Source organism: Carassius gibelio, chromosome B3 (genome assembly GCF_023724105.1).
Source record: "Carassius gibelio isolate Cgi1373 ecotype wild population from Czech Republic chromosome B3, carGib1.2-hapl.c, whole genome shotgun sequence".
Lineage (NCBI taxonomy): Eukaryota > Metazoa > Chordata > Actinopteri > Cypriniformes > Cyprinidae > Carassius > Carassius gibelio.
Window position 1 is genome coordinate 21,471,232 of NC_068398.1, and position 18,621 is coordinate 21,489,852.

At 37.6% G+C, this 18,621-nt stretch overlaps 2 protein-coding genes across 3 annotated transcripts; one reads left to right on the forward strand and one right to left on the reverse strand.

Annotated features, from left to right (window-relative positions):
* Nucleotides 1-484: 484 nt before the first annotated feature.
* Nucleotides 485-6,008, reverse strand: LOC127953665 (uncharacterized). Of its 2 annotated transcripts, none has more exons than XM_052552925.1 (6): nucleotides 5,842-6,008; nucleotides 3,461-4,115; nucleotides 3,115-3,385; nucleotides 2,932-3,015; nucleotides 2,606-2,775; nucleotides 485-1,532 (listed from the first exon to the last, which is right to left on the reverse strand). In XM_052552925.1, the coding sequence occupies exons 2-6, from the start codon at nucleotides 3,842-3,844 to the stop codon at nucleotides 1,395-1,397; spliced, it is 1,047 nt and encodes a 348-aa protein (XP_052408885.1). In that variant the 5' UTR covers nucleotides 3,845-4,115; nucleotides 5,842-6,008; the 3' UTR covers nucleotides 485-1,394. The 2 variants fall into 2 exon arrangements, with proteins under 2 accessions (XP_052408885.1, XP_052408887.1); XM_052552927.1 differs by lacking the exon at nucleotides 5,842-6,008 and adding an exon at nucleotides 5,290-5,400.
* Nucleotides 6,009-7,613: 1,605 nt separating this feature from the next.
* On the forward strand, nucleotides 7,614-16,844 carry LOC127953640 (TBC1 domain family member 17-like). Its single transcript, XM_052552881.1, has 17 exons — nucleotides 7,614-7,714; nucleotides 8,154-8,249; nucleotides 8,394-8,471; nucleotides 9,515-9,632; nucleotides 10,435-10,618; nucleotides 10,698-10,809; nucleotides 10,898-11,068; nucleotides 11,152-11,277; nucleotides 11,371-11,474; nucleotides 13,908-14,002; nucleotides 14,089-14,205; nucleotides 14,306-14,406; nucleotides 14,488-14,587; nucleotides 14,704-14,801; nucleotides 15,692-15,808; nucleotides 15,906-15,992; nucleotides 16,088-16,844. The coding sequence occupies exons 1-17, from the start codon at nucleotides 7,688-7,690 to the stop codon at nucleotides 16,256-16,258; spliced, it is 1,902 nt and encodes a 633-aa protein (XP_052408841.1). The 5' UTR covers nucleotides 7,614-7,687; the 3' UTR covers nucleotides 16,259-16,844.
* Nucleotides 16,845-18,621: the final 1,777 nt, after the last annotated feature.

Sequence of the window (18,621 nt, forward strand, 5' to 3'; positions counted from 1 at the left end):
AATAATTGTAATTATTATTCTTAAAACACTGTATATAAAAGTATAAACAATGTACTGTTTTAAACAAAAATTCTAATTAAGACCATTTTTATTACTAGTGAAAGGTTTGACACTCTGAGACTGTATAATAACATCATTTTTTGCATTTCTGGCTTGGCTAATAGAAACCTAAATGAGATTAAATGGAAATAAAACCAAAAGTAGGAATGGAAATAAACTTAAGATCAATTGTTTTGGTGTATAGGCCTAACTCATGTGTAAGATGCTTCGAATAAAAGCTAGATAAACGCATAAAGGAAAGCTAAAGGATAGTTTGCCTTGGCGTAAAACAAAAACTACAGAAACACCACAGCGCCCTCTGTTGAGCTCAGGAAGCATCGACTTTCCTCAGAGAGTTGCGCTTATTTTCCTCAGCCCGATCAGATCACACCAAGATAAAATCGTTGGACTTTAAAATGCTAACAAGAAAACGAGGGCAACAAAATTTGACAACAAACAACTTGTTTATTCAAAACGCATTTACTTAAACATTAAACAGTTGTGAACACAAAGCTGGTTGACATCCTTAGTGTTGTAAACCCTCATATTTGCCTTCAATCGATCAAGGTTTTCAAGTTGCTAATCAAAAATGGGTATTTCTGCATTTGTATCAGTTATCAGAACATGGATCAGTTACATAATGCAGAAACACTTGTCATTAGTGGGTGAAAAGTCCTTTCATTGTATTTTGCTTCACAAAGCATAGATTTAGAAAGTCTTCAGGACAGTATCTGAAATAAAAGTGAGTGCACACAGGCAGAGAATGACATCATTTGCAAGCATTCACATTAACATCTAGTCAGCTTTGGCAATCAGAATATACACTACTGAATTCACATCTGAACGCAGCGGTCTATATATCCAAGAACATGTAGTGTTTGCTAATGTACAATGCTCCTCTGTTGATGGATGTGCGAGTATCTCAGCGTGTAAATAGGCTCATATACTATCAGTGAATCCCACACTGCAGAGGACAGTTACTGGGTATGATTAGTAACGTAATCACGTACGTTTACTCTGTTAGTGTTACTCAATGAAATGCACTATGTAACTAAAGTCTGCCACAACCATTCGGTCAAAGCCAAAAGAAATTCTCAAATTAAGACATGCGAATCAACCCTCTCATCCTCCTGCTGCAGACATGAAGGGTTGGTAAAGGTTTCGCCACTTTCAGTGCCACATAAATGCTAATGATACGCAGGAAAAGCTTTATTTTTGGCAACATCTTCACTAAAAACATCCATCAAACTCTCCAGTTCTGTTCAAATCACTTTCGCACACACACATGCTCATGGCTCGCCCTCCTCTCGTTCTCATGCACGCTCAAACATACATACGCACACATTCGTCCTGTCTCAGTGCTTGAGAGAGAAGTCGCCCGTGTTAAGGCGAGGTCGTGGCAGCGCTCCGAACATCTCCGTTCCGTCTGTGGCTCCGGGGACCAGCAGGGCTTTCATACTGGCAGCTATGTGGTCCAGGTCTGTACAGCCCACCTAAAACAAAAGAGACACTTTAATCAAGTGATAAATACAAGTGTAAAAGTGATAATTCATTGCCATTCTTCAATTGTTATTCTACAAAAACCCATTATGTAAGGGTTATATAAGTGGATTGTGTCACAATTGAAGCGAGGGTGTTAATCAGAGAAGACTTGGCAACAAAATATTGTATCGAAAAAACAAACAGTATAATTTCAAAGTCATTTTCCAGTGGAAAATACTGGTTCTGGTTAGGTTGTGCAAAGCATGCAGTCAAAGTAAACTTCATCACTCAGCTGAACTGTGCACATTTTTTTTTTACACTTCATGTCTTGTTTAATTCATGCAATAAACCCATGTCCCTGCTGAGCTGTGGGCTATGACTAATTGAAATGAAAGATGAAAATTTATGTATCGTCTTTTTTTTATTTTTTCTTAACGAATAAAGCTTCATATTATGATGATAAGGATACATTCTATGACCTATCCTGCAGTCATCATGGTGAGATTAGGTTCCTTCTATCTAAGAAAAAAAAACAAGAATCGAAAAAAGAATCGAAAACAACAGTGAGGAATCGATTACAGAACCAGAAATCGGAATATACTACACTATACAACACCACAAACGGAGTAAGTACAACTGTTTTTAAAACATTTCACAAAAATATATTAAAATAAAAAAGTTATTTTATTAATTGTAATAATATTTCAAAATATAATTGTTTTTAACTATATTTTCTTTCAAAAAACATTAAAAAAGTATTTTTTTTAAACACAATCAATCTAAAACTTATAAAAAGTATGTATCTATAATAACAATGTTTTTCTCTCTGGCCCTTTTCCTCCATTTGTATGAAACTGTTATGAACTTAATAGAGGATTAATACAATTTTTCCTCAAATTTTGATCCAAATGTTCAATCTAGTGGGTGGCATAATTTTGTGATTTCTCTACATTTTTACACATCCTTTGTATTAAAAGTGCATATATAATCTGCAAAAGAAAACTATTTGAATTGTCAATCTCTATGAAGCTGTTGAAGTGGGGTATGTGGATGAGGGCATGTATAAAGCGGATGAGTAACTGACCCGTTCTCCACTGTGGGAGTCGCCCTGAGGAGCATGGGCGTTCCTGTAGCCCCACACTGGTATAGACACAGGCAGTGAACGAGCCATTGCCATGGGGTTAGAGGAGCGAGACGCCAGGTGACCCATTGCCAAGCCACGCCGAGGGGGGGGTGCTTCCTCACTCAGAGAGCCTGGCAGCAATCAAACAGATAGAAATATATGAACGACAGCAATAAAAACAGACTGGTGTCATAATTCAGATAAAGATCTCTTTGAACAGTTTTTGTTTTTCTTTTTATGGGTTTTCCCATCTAAAATATATTAAGAAAAAAAGAACAATAATTCACCATCAGTGCTCTCCTCCTCCCCATCAGACTCGAAAAAGGGCTCGCAGTCCCGGGACAGAGAATCCTCATCCATTGAAAACACACCTGAGAAAGAAAGTTAGATCCATTCATTTTGAATTTGAGATCTGCAGTGCCGAAAACCCCTTCTAATCTGAAAACAAACAAAAAAGTAGGTGCATTTACCTGCCGATTCATTCAGGTTACGTCTCCTCCCATCCAAATCCTCTTCCTCCTCGTCTTCCTCCTCATCCTCTTCCTCCAAGTCCACAATGTCCGTCCTCTCTCTTTCCTTCTCACAGTCCTCCATCACCGCTTTCTCCCAGTCACGCTCTCCGTTCCCATGCTGACTGCCTGGCTGGCCAATAACAGCGGCCGAGCTGTAGATCGACGGGTAGCTCTGAGAATAGAGCCTCATGTTGGGACTAACAGTCCCGACTCCATCTCCAGTCAAGCTCTTTAGAAAGAGGACACAGTAAATCACGAGGCGTTGCACTCAAAAAGGAAAAAGAATAAAGTAAACAGCACTCACCAGCCTGTCAGACGGCACATCCACGCCCAATTTGGCTCCTCCTTCCTCTGCATTCAGACGTATGTGTCTCTGAGCCGTCAGTACAGTGGTGGAGTGCAGAACTGCGATGTCATCCATGTATCGCCCTGATGACTCCGCTAGGGCCCCTGGTCCCCAAACATGATATGCATAATCAAACTTCCGCATCTGAGTACCACCCCCTTCTTGATTCCTCGTTCCTTCCACCTCGACCCAGGAAGGACGGAACTTCTTATAGGCGGTCAGAATGGCCAAATCACAACCGGACGTCTGACTGTAAGCCTCAGCAGCCGCGAGCAGCGCCAGCCAGCTCTCCTTGTGATTATCGGGGATCTCGGGGTTGGAGGATTTGATGACAGAGGCCATGATGGGTTTATGCAACAACCTATGGCTCTGTTGAACTGATGTTTTCAGAATTCGTTCTTTTGGAATGTTGGAATGCTGGTGTGTGTGTAGAAGGTGTTTGTCTGTGTTTATGAAATGCGTTTTGTGGTTAGCACTCTTTGGTAATGAGAACTTGGTTTAGTTACTGCTGATGGTACTGTTAGAAGAGGCACAACTGAAATGGGTGGAGGTGTCTGCGTGCAGGAGAGAACTAGGGGAGAGATGGGAGGATGCCACCACTTGTTGATGTTACCTAGAAAAGACAAGATAATATGCATAAATATACCGGTATATCAAGAGCACACTATCGAGCTTATTTAGACAAAATGAACATGCATTGTGACCCTGGACCACAAAACCAATAAGTAGCAATCGTAGCAATAGCCACCAATACACTGTATGGGTCAAAACTGTCCATTTTTATTTTATGCCAAATATCATTAGGATATTAAAGGTGCAATAGGAGAGCTTGGAAAATGCTAACATTAGCCTGATTGCACTGTAAGTGAACCTCCCACCCTCCATGCAATTGCTGTTAGAAGCCACGCCCCCTGAACGCATTTATGCTCACAGACCAGAATACCAGACACAACATTACTACAATAGGCTACATCAGCGGTTCCCAAATGCAGTCCATGTTCCGAAGTGAAGTAAAGCCCTGCTCAGGACAAGGAGCAATGAACACGGTGTGGGGATCATATCAATTGGAACACAGTTCATTCACGTAGCTCGAGCTGGTCATCTGAATCGGGTGTGTTAAACAAGCGAGACATGCAAAATATGTGCGTGAGCACTGAAATTGGGAACCGCTGGGATACATCATGTTTCATTAACCAGAGAGAAAACTTTAAAAGTACTACAACAACAGGAAGGAATACTGGGTTTTTGTTATTTGTCTGCCATCTGTCTGTAGCTCTGTCTGCACAGTGTGCGTGAACACACTGATGACGTATTCTGTCTGCGCGAACAGGGTGCGCAGAGGCATGCAGATACATACCTGGATAGGCAGGTAGGAAAGCCAATTAAAACGCTTGGACCAAGCATTTTGATTGGACGTATATATTTGGTCCCATGCCTTACACAAAATATATAATTACAAATAAATAAATTTAGACCACTTAACTTCCATGACTGATATTGGGATGTGAAGAGAATTTCAACCAGCATAACAAAACACGTTTCTAAAGACAATCACCATTAAGTAGAGATCATGCTCCATCAAGATATTTTGTAAATTCCCAACTGTAAATATATAAAAACTTAAATTATTAGTAAAATGAATAATCTAAGAACTTGATTTGTATACTTTTAAAGGCATTTTTTTTTGCACCCTCAGATTTTCAAATAGTTGCATCTCGACCAAATATTAACAAACGTAATTATTCAGCTTTCAGATGATGTATTAAACTCAATTAATAATAACTGACCTCATGACTGGTTTTGTGGTCCATGGTGACATTTGGAACTGTAGAAAAGCTTAAAAACCAGTTTGTTTGAAAAATCAACAAACCCCCCAGCTCACTTTGATGAGTAAGTTACGCCTCCATTCCCCTTGCACGTGTAGCACACGTACACGTTTGTTTGGGACGTACTGGTTTAAATGAGGACCGACCAGGCTTTGTGAAACGGTAAAAATCATTGTCGAGGCCTGTTGTGTTACTTGCATGCAGCGAATCTGTCCGTTTCTCGCATTTTCGGGACAACATGAAGAACAGCCAGCCATGATTTCTACTGCATTTGTCACTGTCAGTTTAATATGCAGTTGGCAAAATCAACAGCTAAACAGCGGGGTATTTATTTGCATTACGACATTAACTGCTTTAAAGCTTGTTGATCAGTTCATTGGAGAGTGGCCAAGTGAAATACACAGGCCAGTGCGCTCCAGCGTTAGCAGTGCAGCTAAAATCCATTTAATATTTTTGCACAATTAAAACTGCATCGGGATGATTCGAGAAAAGAAAAGCAAGTGACTGACTTACCCTCGTTATATTCTCCCGGCTCTGTCACAATCGTCCTTTACTTCTAAACTTTATTAAACCCTCTTTGTAAGGAGCTTTTTTACCCGTGCCTGTCTCTCCCCTAGACTCCACTCAGCACAGCGCTGTTTACAGCAGGAGCAGACCAGTGTTGCCAGATTGCGCAAAAGAAACACGCAAATGGTCTGAAAAACAAGCACTAAATAAGTATGCAGCCAAAAGAGTCTCATATATGAATGTAGTGTGTGAATTTATCTTTATTGAGACTTTTTGCTCCATAAATAAGCGACCTTTTTTTTTTCATCCTTTCTGTTGGTTGATTAAAACACACACACACACACACACACACACACACACACACACAACTTAGATTTACCCAGGGGTCTTAATTGTTTTTGACACCTTGGGCCCCAAATATAACCATCCTTGTGCGAGGGACCCCATCCTAAAATATAAAAGGCATATACTGTATATATTTTCCATACTTCAAATATAAAGACCCAATTTATACTGGGAAAAATTAATATTGTACCAATATTTTAAATGTTAGAATTTTTTTTAACTTTACAATTTTCTACTCACTAGTACTGTACCATTATGATATATTCAAATTATTTCATTTTATGTCTATTATTATTATTATTATTATTATTATTATTATTATTATTATAGATGCATTTTTACACTGTTTTTCCACAGAACCCAGTGGTGAAAATGAGCCATATTAAAAACCTATGGCTTAACCAATACTAAAATGCAATTTACAGCGATAACGCTTACAAAATATGTAATGTATCCAGCCTGCTCGAATATAGTAACAATAAGTGAATACATTTCTCAGCTGTGCACACACACACACACACACACACACATTTGTGCACCATGGGGCAGGAAAAGCAAATTAAATAAAAAAAAACACTTGGGGAAAGTCGTTATATCCCAAAAACCTCTATCTAAAATTCAGTACAAGATACAACACAGGGACTAATCTTATTCATCTGTAGGCCTAAACCAAATCTCAAAAACAATATACGCGAAATAAGCGGACATGGCAACATAAGAGTGGACGCACTCTTGTACACAATACATGTGCAGAGGTATCGTTCAGAAAAAACAAACAAATACGAGCAGGTGTGACATTGAAGGAAGCTGATAATAAATGATACACAATGTTTTACTGGACTTCATGTGCGCTAGCCTAGGCTACTGTTTTGGTGCGCTCTAAAAACGGTCACATTTCTCCAGGTGGTTTTCTTGTACTTCCAAGAGTTATAGTGATTTGTACTTGTACATAATAAACAGTGTGGTAAGATAATTTAAAGAGCAAAATTAAATGAATAAATAAAAATGGCGTAATTTTACTCACCCAAATGGTGTTTTAAACATGACTGTCTTTCATTACTGACTGAGATTGACAGCCTCCAGAATGAGAGCATCAGTCTTCATTGCAATGAAAGTAAATGCGGACTGTCATTCTGGCTCTCTTTGTGTGTATGTGTGTTAAAAAAAGTCTTAATTTTGTGGGTTTGAAAAGACATAAAAAGGGTTAAATTATGACAGAATCTGTGGTGACAGCGGGGAGGCCTTTTTTATTTTTTTATTTTTACAAATAATCTATTTTTTTATTATTTGTATTACCTTTGTATTACCATTATAGTATGTAAAAATCAACAAATATATGCTAATAACATCATACTTATTACCATCTTCAAAAACAACACAATAAAGACAACGTCATGCTTTATCAGTTTCTGATTGGCTGCTGCGGCGGGGTGGGCGGAGTCATCCAGGAAAAAACCGGAAGTGTGATTGTTTTGGTCAAACTACGCGAGCGAGCGCAGCAGGAGGAATGGAGGCGAAGCCAGAGAGTTACAAGGTGAGTAGCGATATTGTTTGTCAGTAACCTTAAGTTTTGATCGACGATGTCATATTTGACATGACATCATACAAAGCCATATATACATTTTTACCTTTTTACGCATTTAACATCTCAGGAAAAGACCGTTTTTCCCTAGCTGAAGCTAGTTAGCGATAGCCCAGGCTGATGACTGCTGACTGCTGACATGTCGTTCAAGCCCGAAGGTTTAGTCACTGTCATGTCTCTATGATGGACTGATATTTTTACTGTTTTGTTATTAGAAAAACTAATTAAAAAGCTAACGTTTAAATTAATTACAATCTGTTTAATGCTGTTGACATGATCAAAACTTAAGGATGATCGTATATATTGGCCGCTTGTTTCAAAGTATTCCTCTGTAGTTTTGGCTGACATATGGTCCTGTTGTAAAAGTGTGATGTATTATGTCATTGATCAGCTGATCTTTGAGAAGGAGGGTGTTTACCTCCACACCAATGCCAAAAGAAGCAATCAGGACACCACAATCCCCGGCTTCATCCGGATAGTTGAGCGGGTATGATCAAAACACTATCGGGATTAACATATGCCATTATTAAACACTTTGATGTGCTTCTGTATTATTAATCAAGTTATATGTCAGTAAATGTTTGTTCTGTCTGTTAACACCATTTAAAAAATGACACTGAAACTCTTCCAGGGTGGAGAGCCGGCGCTGGAGTGGAGCCCGGTCGAAGAGGATGTGAGAAATGCTCCTGCTGTCTTCTACACCAGAAAGGTTGGTAAGAGAAAGACTTGAGTAGAGGATGGGACACTTCAAACTTCACTTGTCTCATGCTCCTTTAAAATCAATATTGAATTTAACGTGCTCAATGTAAAAACTGTTTTTTGGGGAATTTGTAAAGTCATGGAAATAAAGGTCGTTTAAATTAATGGAAATTATACTGTGTTGTCCTACTGAAGATATTTGCACACATACAATAAAACCATACATCTCTATAAAAATACTTTGGCAAGTCATGACCTGCCCAACTCAATCTGAGCAGCCGATGTAACACCTCTTTCATCTACACATGACCCTTCAGCACTAGCCCTCTCTAATCTATTTCTATTTTATCCACGTGTTTACTTTTTATTTATTAAAAAATACCTGCCCCTCGAACACTTCCACTCTCTATTCTTGTTTAATTCTAACTACTTGTGTTCTTCTTATTAAAAAAAAAAAAAATTACCCTCTAACAGCATTCTGTATTCTTTTGCTATTTATTCATTTTTTTACTTTATATAAAAAAGATCCTTTAACATGAGCATGCTCTATTTGTTTTCTATTCTATCTTCTTGTTTTCTTTTATTTATCATTTAAAAAAATCCTAGCTACATGTACTGCATTAGCCTTACTGGGTCATAGTAGTAACCTGTTACTGCTCTTTTGTTGGTTTTGAGTGCTTCTGATGTCCTTATTTGTAAGTTGCTTTGGATAAAGGCATCTGCTAAATGACTAAATATAAATGTAATGTAAATGGCATTAAATCAGCATATCACAATGATTTCTGAAGGATAATGTGACACTGAAGTTTGGAATAATGACTGCTGCTCACATTAACAAATTACATTTTAAAATATATTAAAATACAACACAGTTGTAATAGTATTTTTGCAGTATTAGTGTTTAAGGCATTTTTGAGCAAATAAATGTAGCTTTGTTAAAAACAAAAACATTAAAACAATAAAAAACTTACTAACTCCAAATTCTTGAATGGTGTTCTGTTTGCTAAAAATCTGTTCTTCTCTTATTCTCTCTTATATTCTGTTTCATGAAAGGACGGGGAAGGAGGGGAAGAGGAAACTAAGTTTGACCCGGGCTATGAGCCAGACTGGGCCGTCATCAGTACAGTCAAGAAGGAAAGACGGCAAGAGCATCCACCAGTCAGAGAAACAGGTACTGCGCCAAACTGGTGCATCTCAGATGAGGCCTCACGATACGCTTTTATCACAATACAATATTATTATTATTTTAAATATATTGGGATATATTGTAATTTCTTACCTTTTTGCAACTTCAAATTATTTCCCCAAAAGAAAACTTTGTAAAGATCTGTTTTTACTAAAAATAAAATGTATGTTTCTTTATCTCACTTCAATTGTATTGCTGCAATGCAAAATGGGATTGTCAAGCAGACATACTGACCAACTTCTTGAAAACCTGTCATAATGTTTCATGCACCTGGCAAATTAAATTTTGTATTACCGTCTTATCTAGTCCACATTAATTAAATGTAGACCAATATGCACTGCTGTGCTACTACAGGGATTTTGAACAATGCAACTTGTACAAAAAAAGTTGTGCAAAGTCGGACATTTCAGCAATTGGGGCATTTGAAAGTAAATTACTGTTAAATTTATATTAAATAAAACATTAGTCTTACATCAGATTTAAACGTGGACAGGGCTTTCCTCATAACTTTCCGCGATGCCACCATCATTATTTTATTAACTTACTGCATGACCTCATCATAAAAAAATTCAGCTCTAACATCTTGTGGGCTGTAATGAAATAGATTTTATTATTCTACCAAATAGTATAATAAAAGATTGATACTTGGCATCCCTTTATCTATACAGTATTGCCACGGAAAATATTGCGATACTAAGCTGTATCAATGTTTTTCCCTCACCCCTAGTTGAAGTGCGCTTGTGTTTACATACTCTACATGCTCAGGTACGATTATGTCTTTTGGCAGGTCAGTGGGGCTTCTCCCTGCCCCTTTCAGAGCTGTACTCTCTCCGGAGGGCTCGCTTCTCTCTGGGCAGGAACTTCTTGGTGATGACCACCAGAGGGGGTGATCCTCTCCCTCCCCTGCACTTCCATCGAGGGGGCACTAGAGAGCTGCTAAAAGCCATGCAGCGTTACATCAGACTGGCCCCGTGAGTGGCATGCTAATTAATCTTTTACAACCAACTCTTTTGCATCTTAGAACCTATATGTGACACATTCTTCCGTAAGGTCTCCCATGGATGGTCGGCTCTTCCTGGCGTACCCGCATGATTCTGGTGCCCTGTCGCAGTCGTTCGATGAGCTGCACCTCTTTGATGATACCAGTGCAGATCTAGTGTCTGTAAGTCATGTATGTTGTGTTTTAATGAGGTTGAAGCCATAGTTTCAGAGGTCCTGTAAACATGCCATCCGACTGGTCCTATCTACAGAGGTTCATTCAGGACCCTTACGCGACCACGTTTGGGGGCTTCTCCAAAGTGACTAACTTCTTCCGGGGAGCTCTTAGACACCCAGAGTCGCCCCTCGGTAGCCGCTCGCCACAAGATGCCCATTTCCCACACTCCGCTGATGAGGAGCCAGGCTTTGAGCTCATCACCTGCGTGAGTTACGGAGAGTCCTGCTGGCTGTTTGTGTATAAATGCCGATTGTGCATAAACTTAAAAAACAGATTGTATTCCACCAGGGGGCAGAGCTCGGCCCCAGACCAGAGGTCAAAAGAGGAAAGCCTTTGGATAACTGGGATCAGTTTTTGGATCCAGAGGGCCGTGTCACTGATCCACAGAAGGTCAAGAAGCTGGTGTTTAGAGGGGTCCGTCTTGGTTTCAGCGATATTTCTAATCCTGTTTACATGCCACAAACCAATAAAGGTACCATTGAGTCAAACCTTTCCTGCTTTTTCTAGGGCATTGTTCCATCTCTGCGGAAGGAGGTGTGGAAGTTCTTACTGGGCTTCTACCCGTGGGACAGCACAACCAAAGAGAGAGAGGACATCCTTCGGGTGAAAACGTGAGCTAAACACATTTTGTTCAAACACAAACCACAAAGGGGTTAAAAAACAAAACAAAAAAAAGTGTACCCAGTTAACCATTTGCAGCTGTTGTGGTTTACTGTGTCAGTATTCAATTATATCTCTTTAGACCTAAGCTTAGCACAGGATATGTACTACTGTCAAAAATGTTGGGGTCAGTGAGTTTATTTCTTCATATAAAACAAGTATTCTCACAGAGGCTGCTTTAATTGAACAAAACTGCAGTAAAAATAGTAATATTATGACATTTATAATACATGCTTTCTGTTGTAATATATTTTAAAATGTATTTTATTCCTGTGATTGTAAAGCTGTATTTCCATCATCATTACTCCAGTCTTAAGCGTCACATGATCATTCAGTAATCATTCTAATATGCTGATTTACTGTTCAAGAAGCATTTTTAGTATTATCAATGCTGAAAACAGTAATATTTTTTTGCAAGCAGTGAAACCTTTTTAGGATAAAAATAACAGAAGTCATTTGAAATAGGGCTGTAGCTATCGAATATTTTTCCTTTGTTCACGTCCTTATTTAGTGAGACATCAGATGCTGAAATCTCGCTTCAGTGTGTGTGATAAAGGAAGTCCCGCTTCTGCTCCATTCATTAACAGAGACACACAGAACATGCAGGATTTATATTTAAATAGATTATAATGATAATATTTACAGATATTAGTCCAATTACCTGTTTTTGATTCATTCATTCAAAATTTGTCAAATTCCGTGTTAAACTGTAAATTCCGTTTTTTGATTCCCACCGCTTTTTCTGCATCGGGAAATCACAGGGCCCTAGTTGTGGTATGCCAGCTCTATCTTGCAATGGACGCACGCCACAACGTTCTCTTTACGTTTGCCCGCGCCCTCAAATCAAAACACTGCTGACTCCTTGCAGTTTGCGATTTCAGACGCAGCGCTTGTGTCTCCATCCGCTTTGTGGGTGACGTAAACCCGTTGTGTCACATAAAAAAAAAAACATTGCGAAATAACCTGACGTGAGATTTAAAATAAATTAAAAGAGGCTTCGAGGCAGAGGAATTTGCCTTAATAATTTTTTGTAATCGAGTTACTCGAGGAATCATTTCAGCCCTAATTTGAAATGATTCCTTTTGATTAATTTGATGTATTTCTGCTGAATAAAAGCTTACTGAACTCTGCTGGATGAATTATAACAGCAACTGACCACTGTTAAAGAGTTTGACTGACAGGTCATCTGACCAATCATGATGTCGAATCCGCCTATTTTATCGACAGACAAACCAGACAGGGTAGGTAGTAAATTAACTTCCGTGGACTTAAACTTTAAAAATGGTGTGTATTGACATCTCTCCGCTGTTGAAATAAAATATTTTCTGATGTTCATTCATGTTTATTTTATGCTTTAAATATGTAAATGTGAATAGATGAATAGTATCTGTCACGATACATTAAAGAGCCAAAAAAACGGTATTTGTTGTCTGAATTTCTTAAAAAATTTAAAATTTGAGTGCTAAGACTTTGTTTCATAGCAAAAGTAACTTGCTCTGTCGTTGTCAGTTTCCTCTTTGTTCAGCGATGTATTTTTCACTGTGTGAGAACATGATGTGTGGTGTGAGGGCACAATGACTTGTCAGAAATAGAAACAGTAACTAAGGAGGGCAGTTTTTTGTGAAGGGTTAATTATATGTAAATTTCTAAGATCTAATCTACCATACGACTACCTAATTCATTTGAGGCGGTTGTGGTTTCCTGTGTCATTTTTCTCTTTAGACCTAAGCTTAGCACAGGATATGAACTGCTGTCCAAAAGTTTGGAGTCAGTACTCTCTTATGCTCACAGAGCTTACATTTATTTGAACTAAAATGCAGTAAAAACAGTAATATTGTGAAATATTATGACCATTTAAAATAAGTTTTCTATTGTAATCTCATGTAATTTAGTAATAATAATAATAATAATATAATTTTAAAAGTATTTTATTGCTGTGATGGGAAAACTTTATTTCCAGGATCATTCCTCCAGTCTTCAGCGTCACATGATCTTTCAGAAATCATTCTAATATGATGATTTGATGCTCAAGAAAACATTTTTTTCAATGTTGAAAACAGTTGTGCTACAGAATATTTTTGTGTAAACAGTGAAACCTTTTCAGAAAAGAAGAAAAATAGAATTTATTTGAAAAGTTTTTTTTATTATTACATTCTATATTTAATGCACCTTTGATGAATAAAAGCTTACTGACCTCAAATTTTGAGAACAGCAATTATACTTACATTTCTACGTTCTAATCTACCATATATACGAAAACTTAATTCATACACATAAACCTGAAAGATATGGCCAATAATGTGTCTACCCTGCCTCTTTTTCTTCTAAAACATGACTTATTCTTCTAATATTGCGCTCTTTGCGTCTGTTATTTGTCTCTTCAGGGATGAGTATTTCAGGATGAAGGTTCAGTGGAAGTCAGTAAGTGAAGATCAGGAGATGAGGAACTCTCTCTTCCGAGGCTACCGTAGCCTCATAGGTACGTTCAGCTGTGTCATAGATCCTACAGCAAGTGTGACCGGTCACTTTCTACATCTGACTTGCTCCTGCGCTTTGATTGGACAGAACGGGATGTGAATCGAACGGACAGACACAATTCCTTCTTTTCTGGGAATGACAACCCGGGACTTACTCTGCTCCACGACGTACTGATGACGTACTGCATGTTTAACTTCGATCTGGGTATGTGCGTGTCCGTTCTGTTGTTTTAACTCCAGCTACAGACCACCAGAGGATGCTGTTGTGTCTCTCATCACTCTTTCTCTCTCACTGCGCTCTTCAGGTTATGTCCAGGGGATGAGTGATCTTCTGGCTCCTCTCCTCTTTGTTACCCAGAATGAGGTGGAGTCCTTCTGGTGTCTGACAGGCTTTATGGATTTAGTGGTCAGTAAACACACTTGTTTTCTGATTGTGTTGTTCAATCGATGCATTAGCTGTGGATATAAAGCCTTTCTCTTTCTTTAGCACCAAAACTTTGAAGAGTCTCAAGAGGCTATGAAACAGCAGCTGCTTCAGCTCAGCCTCCTGCTGAGAGCACTTGATCCAGAGCTGTGTGACTACCTGGGTACTAATCTCTAGAAACCTCTACCTTCTAGTTGTGTGTTTTTCCCTCTAACGGCTAATGCACGGAGGCCCAGTTGGTTAAAAAATTTATTTTTTCTTTTTTTTCCTCTCTGTTAGACTCTCAGGACAGTGGTTCACTTTGTTTCTGTTTCCGTTGGTTGCTGATTTGGTTTAAGAGAGAATTCTCTTTTGAAGACATCTTGAGTCTTTGGGAGGTAAGAGGGAGGTTATTTGTATTGTTTTCTATGACTTTCATCATAATTGATGATATATTAAATATAATATGTTTATAATTCATTTGAATTAATATATTTTAGCCAAATATGCTGACACACAGCATGTGAGCTTACAGTAGTTTCCTGTTATATCCTGCAGTTTAAGTAACTTTAAAAGAATACTCAATCTGCTATCAGTTTATTTTCATGCACAAAAGCAGCACAAAATGTAGATTTTTAATAATGATTTGTTATATTCAATTATTAAAAATGCTCTTCTCATCAGTGTTATCAATATATATATATATGTATGTATATATGTATATGTAAAAGCTCTGGGTATAAAGTAGCTTTATGTTCTTGTTTTTATTTTATATGTAAGCAATTTTGTGATTGTCATTTTTTTTATATGTTTCTATTTAGATTTGATTTATTTTTAAGTTTCAGTTTTTGTAATGTTCTTTTTTTATATTTCTGTTTCTATTTCATTTATTTTTATTTCCGTTTTAGTTTCAGTATTTCTTGATTTTTTAAATATTTCTACTCAAATCCCATTTATTATTATTTCAGTTTCTGTAGTATTAGACTTTTTAATATTTCTTCTGAAATTAAATGTATTTTTATTCCATTTAATTTCAGTATTTCTAGATTTTTTTTCTATTTCTACTCAAATTTCATTTATTTTTATTTCAGTTTTAGTTTTAGATTTTGTAATATTAAGATTATTATATGACTTTTATAGATTTCTATTCAGATTTATTTATTTTTTATCTCCGTTTTTGTCTCACTAGTTTTAGTTTAGTTTAAGGTTTTCATCTACAATTTATATAGTATTTTATTTCAAGATTTGAGTAGTTTTATTGAATGGTAACAACAGCAGTGTTTTGCAGGTTCTGTGGACTCGTCTGCCTTGTGAAAACTTCCACTTACTTATGGCCTGCTCCATTCTTGAGTCACAAAAAGGGGAGCTGATTGGTTCAAATCATGATTTTAACTCTATACTGAAGGTAAGCATAGAATTGTTTAAGCCCATGAAAATATAAAGCAGAACGGGGAAAATGTCAGTTGATTCTAAACGTGTAACCTGTGTGTGTGTGTGTCCAGCACATTAATGAGCTGACCATGAAGCTGGATCTGCAGTCAGTTCTCTGTGGAGCAGAGGCGATTTATTTGCAGCTGACAAACTGCAAGGTGAGATGGGACAGATATGACTGCTGATATGCTCTGAAAAATACCCCTGCTGGTCATGCAAACTACATAATGCTTTCTGACTGCTCTGTCCTCAGGAGCTGTCTCTGAAAGTACAGGAAGCTCTTGGGCTGCATGTCCCATCCAGCTCATCAGAAGAGAGTCCGGACTCAGAGCCCACAGAGACACACACCCTTCTCACTCAGTCCGAGGCCAGAGGAGCGTCATCCTGCCAGCCGTTTAATGGACAGACTCCTACACGCCCCTGATTCCGGAATGTGATTGGCAGAACGGGAACAGATGATTTTAATTGAACCCTAATGATGAATATCCCACAAAATAATCATGATAATGGTTAATGTGTTTATAAAATATGGTGACTGTAATTCTGCGATTGAAATCTAGATCTGCAGCGAACTAATCTAAATAACTGTACCTGTACTTTCCTAAGAAGGGCGGAGTATTTTCCACATGCTGTTTAAACATGCTGTTGATGTGTGAATGACTGTGGGCATTGCTGATGAAGAGAGGGAACGCTTACAGTTTATAGTGTGAGCATTGTAGTCGCAGCTCATATTTTATCAGTTAATATTTTATGCATTTATGAGCTTTAGGTATCTCATTGTTTGATCCACTATACTCGCAGTATGATAATGTATGATAATGTATATCAGTTGTTTTCTCTGCCTTTCTGTTTATGTTGCCTTTACTGTTACACTCAGTGACAGCTAGAAGGTGATGCTGTGCACTATTGTTATGCATGCAATGAAGCAAGAGCTACTAAATATTACTACTTTTGGTAGTTTTTAAAATGAAGCTTTTTCGTATGGCTAAAGAATAAAGCATTGAAATTCAGTCCGTGACATTGAGGTGTTGTTCTTTGCCAAATGTCCACTTTGTTCTCATTCATCGCCCACATAAGGGCTTTTTAACCTTGACAGCCTTGACCCCAGAACAAAAAGCTTGCTCAGTAACACTTATAACATATAACTTTCTCTATAACACTTCGAAATATTAGAATTGCATTACGTAAATATTCATTCAGATTTAAGTTTTTATTGAAAAAGGAATGAAAAAAAACAATTATGCTAGATAAATATTTTCACTTTTATTAAGATCGTTATTATTGTTATTATTTTAATCTTAATGCCCTAATATACAGTCATTAAGAGCTTTCTCTGTTACACTTTATTATAAATTTGATTGAAAACATTCTATTATATGTAAAAATTCATTCAGATGATAAACAATGTCTCGGAAATGTTCATAAAAAATAAAATGTAAAAGTCAATGTTCTATGTTGTTTTATTTGTTTTTACCGTCTTCTCTGTCAGATAAAGTCAGATAAAACCACGTCATCAATTGGAGGATTACAACAGATTAGCCAGATAAAGAGAGAGAGAGAAACTCTTAAAAGAAGAATGAACTAAGAGATGAGAGCTTATTAGATCACTTTTATTTTGAATTTATTGGTTTCTTTTTTATTTAGAAATCAAAAATCCATATTTTAGTCAAATGACAAATGAATGAACCAGAAAATGTACAGTTGACATATGTTTTGTAGAACCGTTTCGTTTCTGTCTGGCACCGTCTCACCACCAGTGCCATCGTCTCACACACACACACACACACACACACACACATTCACACACTCCAACAGCAGGTGTCTGACTGGGGTTAAAAGATCGGGGTAAATGAGCTCACTGTTGCCCACTGTCCTACCAAATGAGCTGGAAAATGAGGGGTGGAGAACCACGCCTCCTCCTCTTTACCGTCCTGCTCAATGCTCTTTCTGCTGTTCGTCCTCCTCTTTTCTCTGTCTGTCTCTCCCTCGCTCTCCCTTCATTTCCCCACTGTGTTTGTTTGAATACAGCTGCAACTTATGAATTTAGCACGGCACTTAAACAGCCCTGCGATCTGCCACCCTTCTTTGTCTCATACACAAACAACCTTTTACCCCTGAGACTCATCTTGTCCCTTTTACAGCCGGCATGACCTCACGAAAATAAGAAGAGAGTCCCATACAAACTCAATCTGCTCTGTGTTAAGCTCTAGTTAGTTTTCGAGGGCTGCAGTAGTTCAAGCTGCTCTTTGTGCATTTGAGAACTTCATCAGGTTTTAGGGTAGAGACCTGCTTTTGGGCTTAATTGACTTGGTCCAGTTAGCGACCACCTAGCAACCAGTCAGAACACCCTGGCAACCATCTATAACGTCCTAAAGTACTGTGTCAGTCAGAGATGTGTCTTCTTTCTAGATGGAAACAATGTCTCGCTTCTCTCGAGATCTAAACAAACTGTTTGCTCATTTTCCAAACCATTAAACAAATTCAGTTCTACAGTTTAAACTTTTTAAATAGACAGAGATAGAGATACATTTTAAATTTGAACTCAGACCAAAATAAAAATGCTATTCACATCCAACAGTTCTTTACATCCACTCTATGATAACTATTGCCTTGTTTCTGTATTTATTTCCATTTATTAAAATGTCAAAGATTTTAATATGAATGCAAAAGTTCCAAAACTAAATTATCTGAATTATATTCTGCAGAATTTGTAACTCTATTCACATTCATTTCTTACATTTCTTTCTCCATATTCTATCATTTTATGAGAAACATCAAAAACTGAAT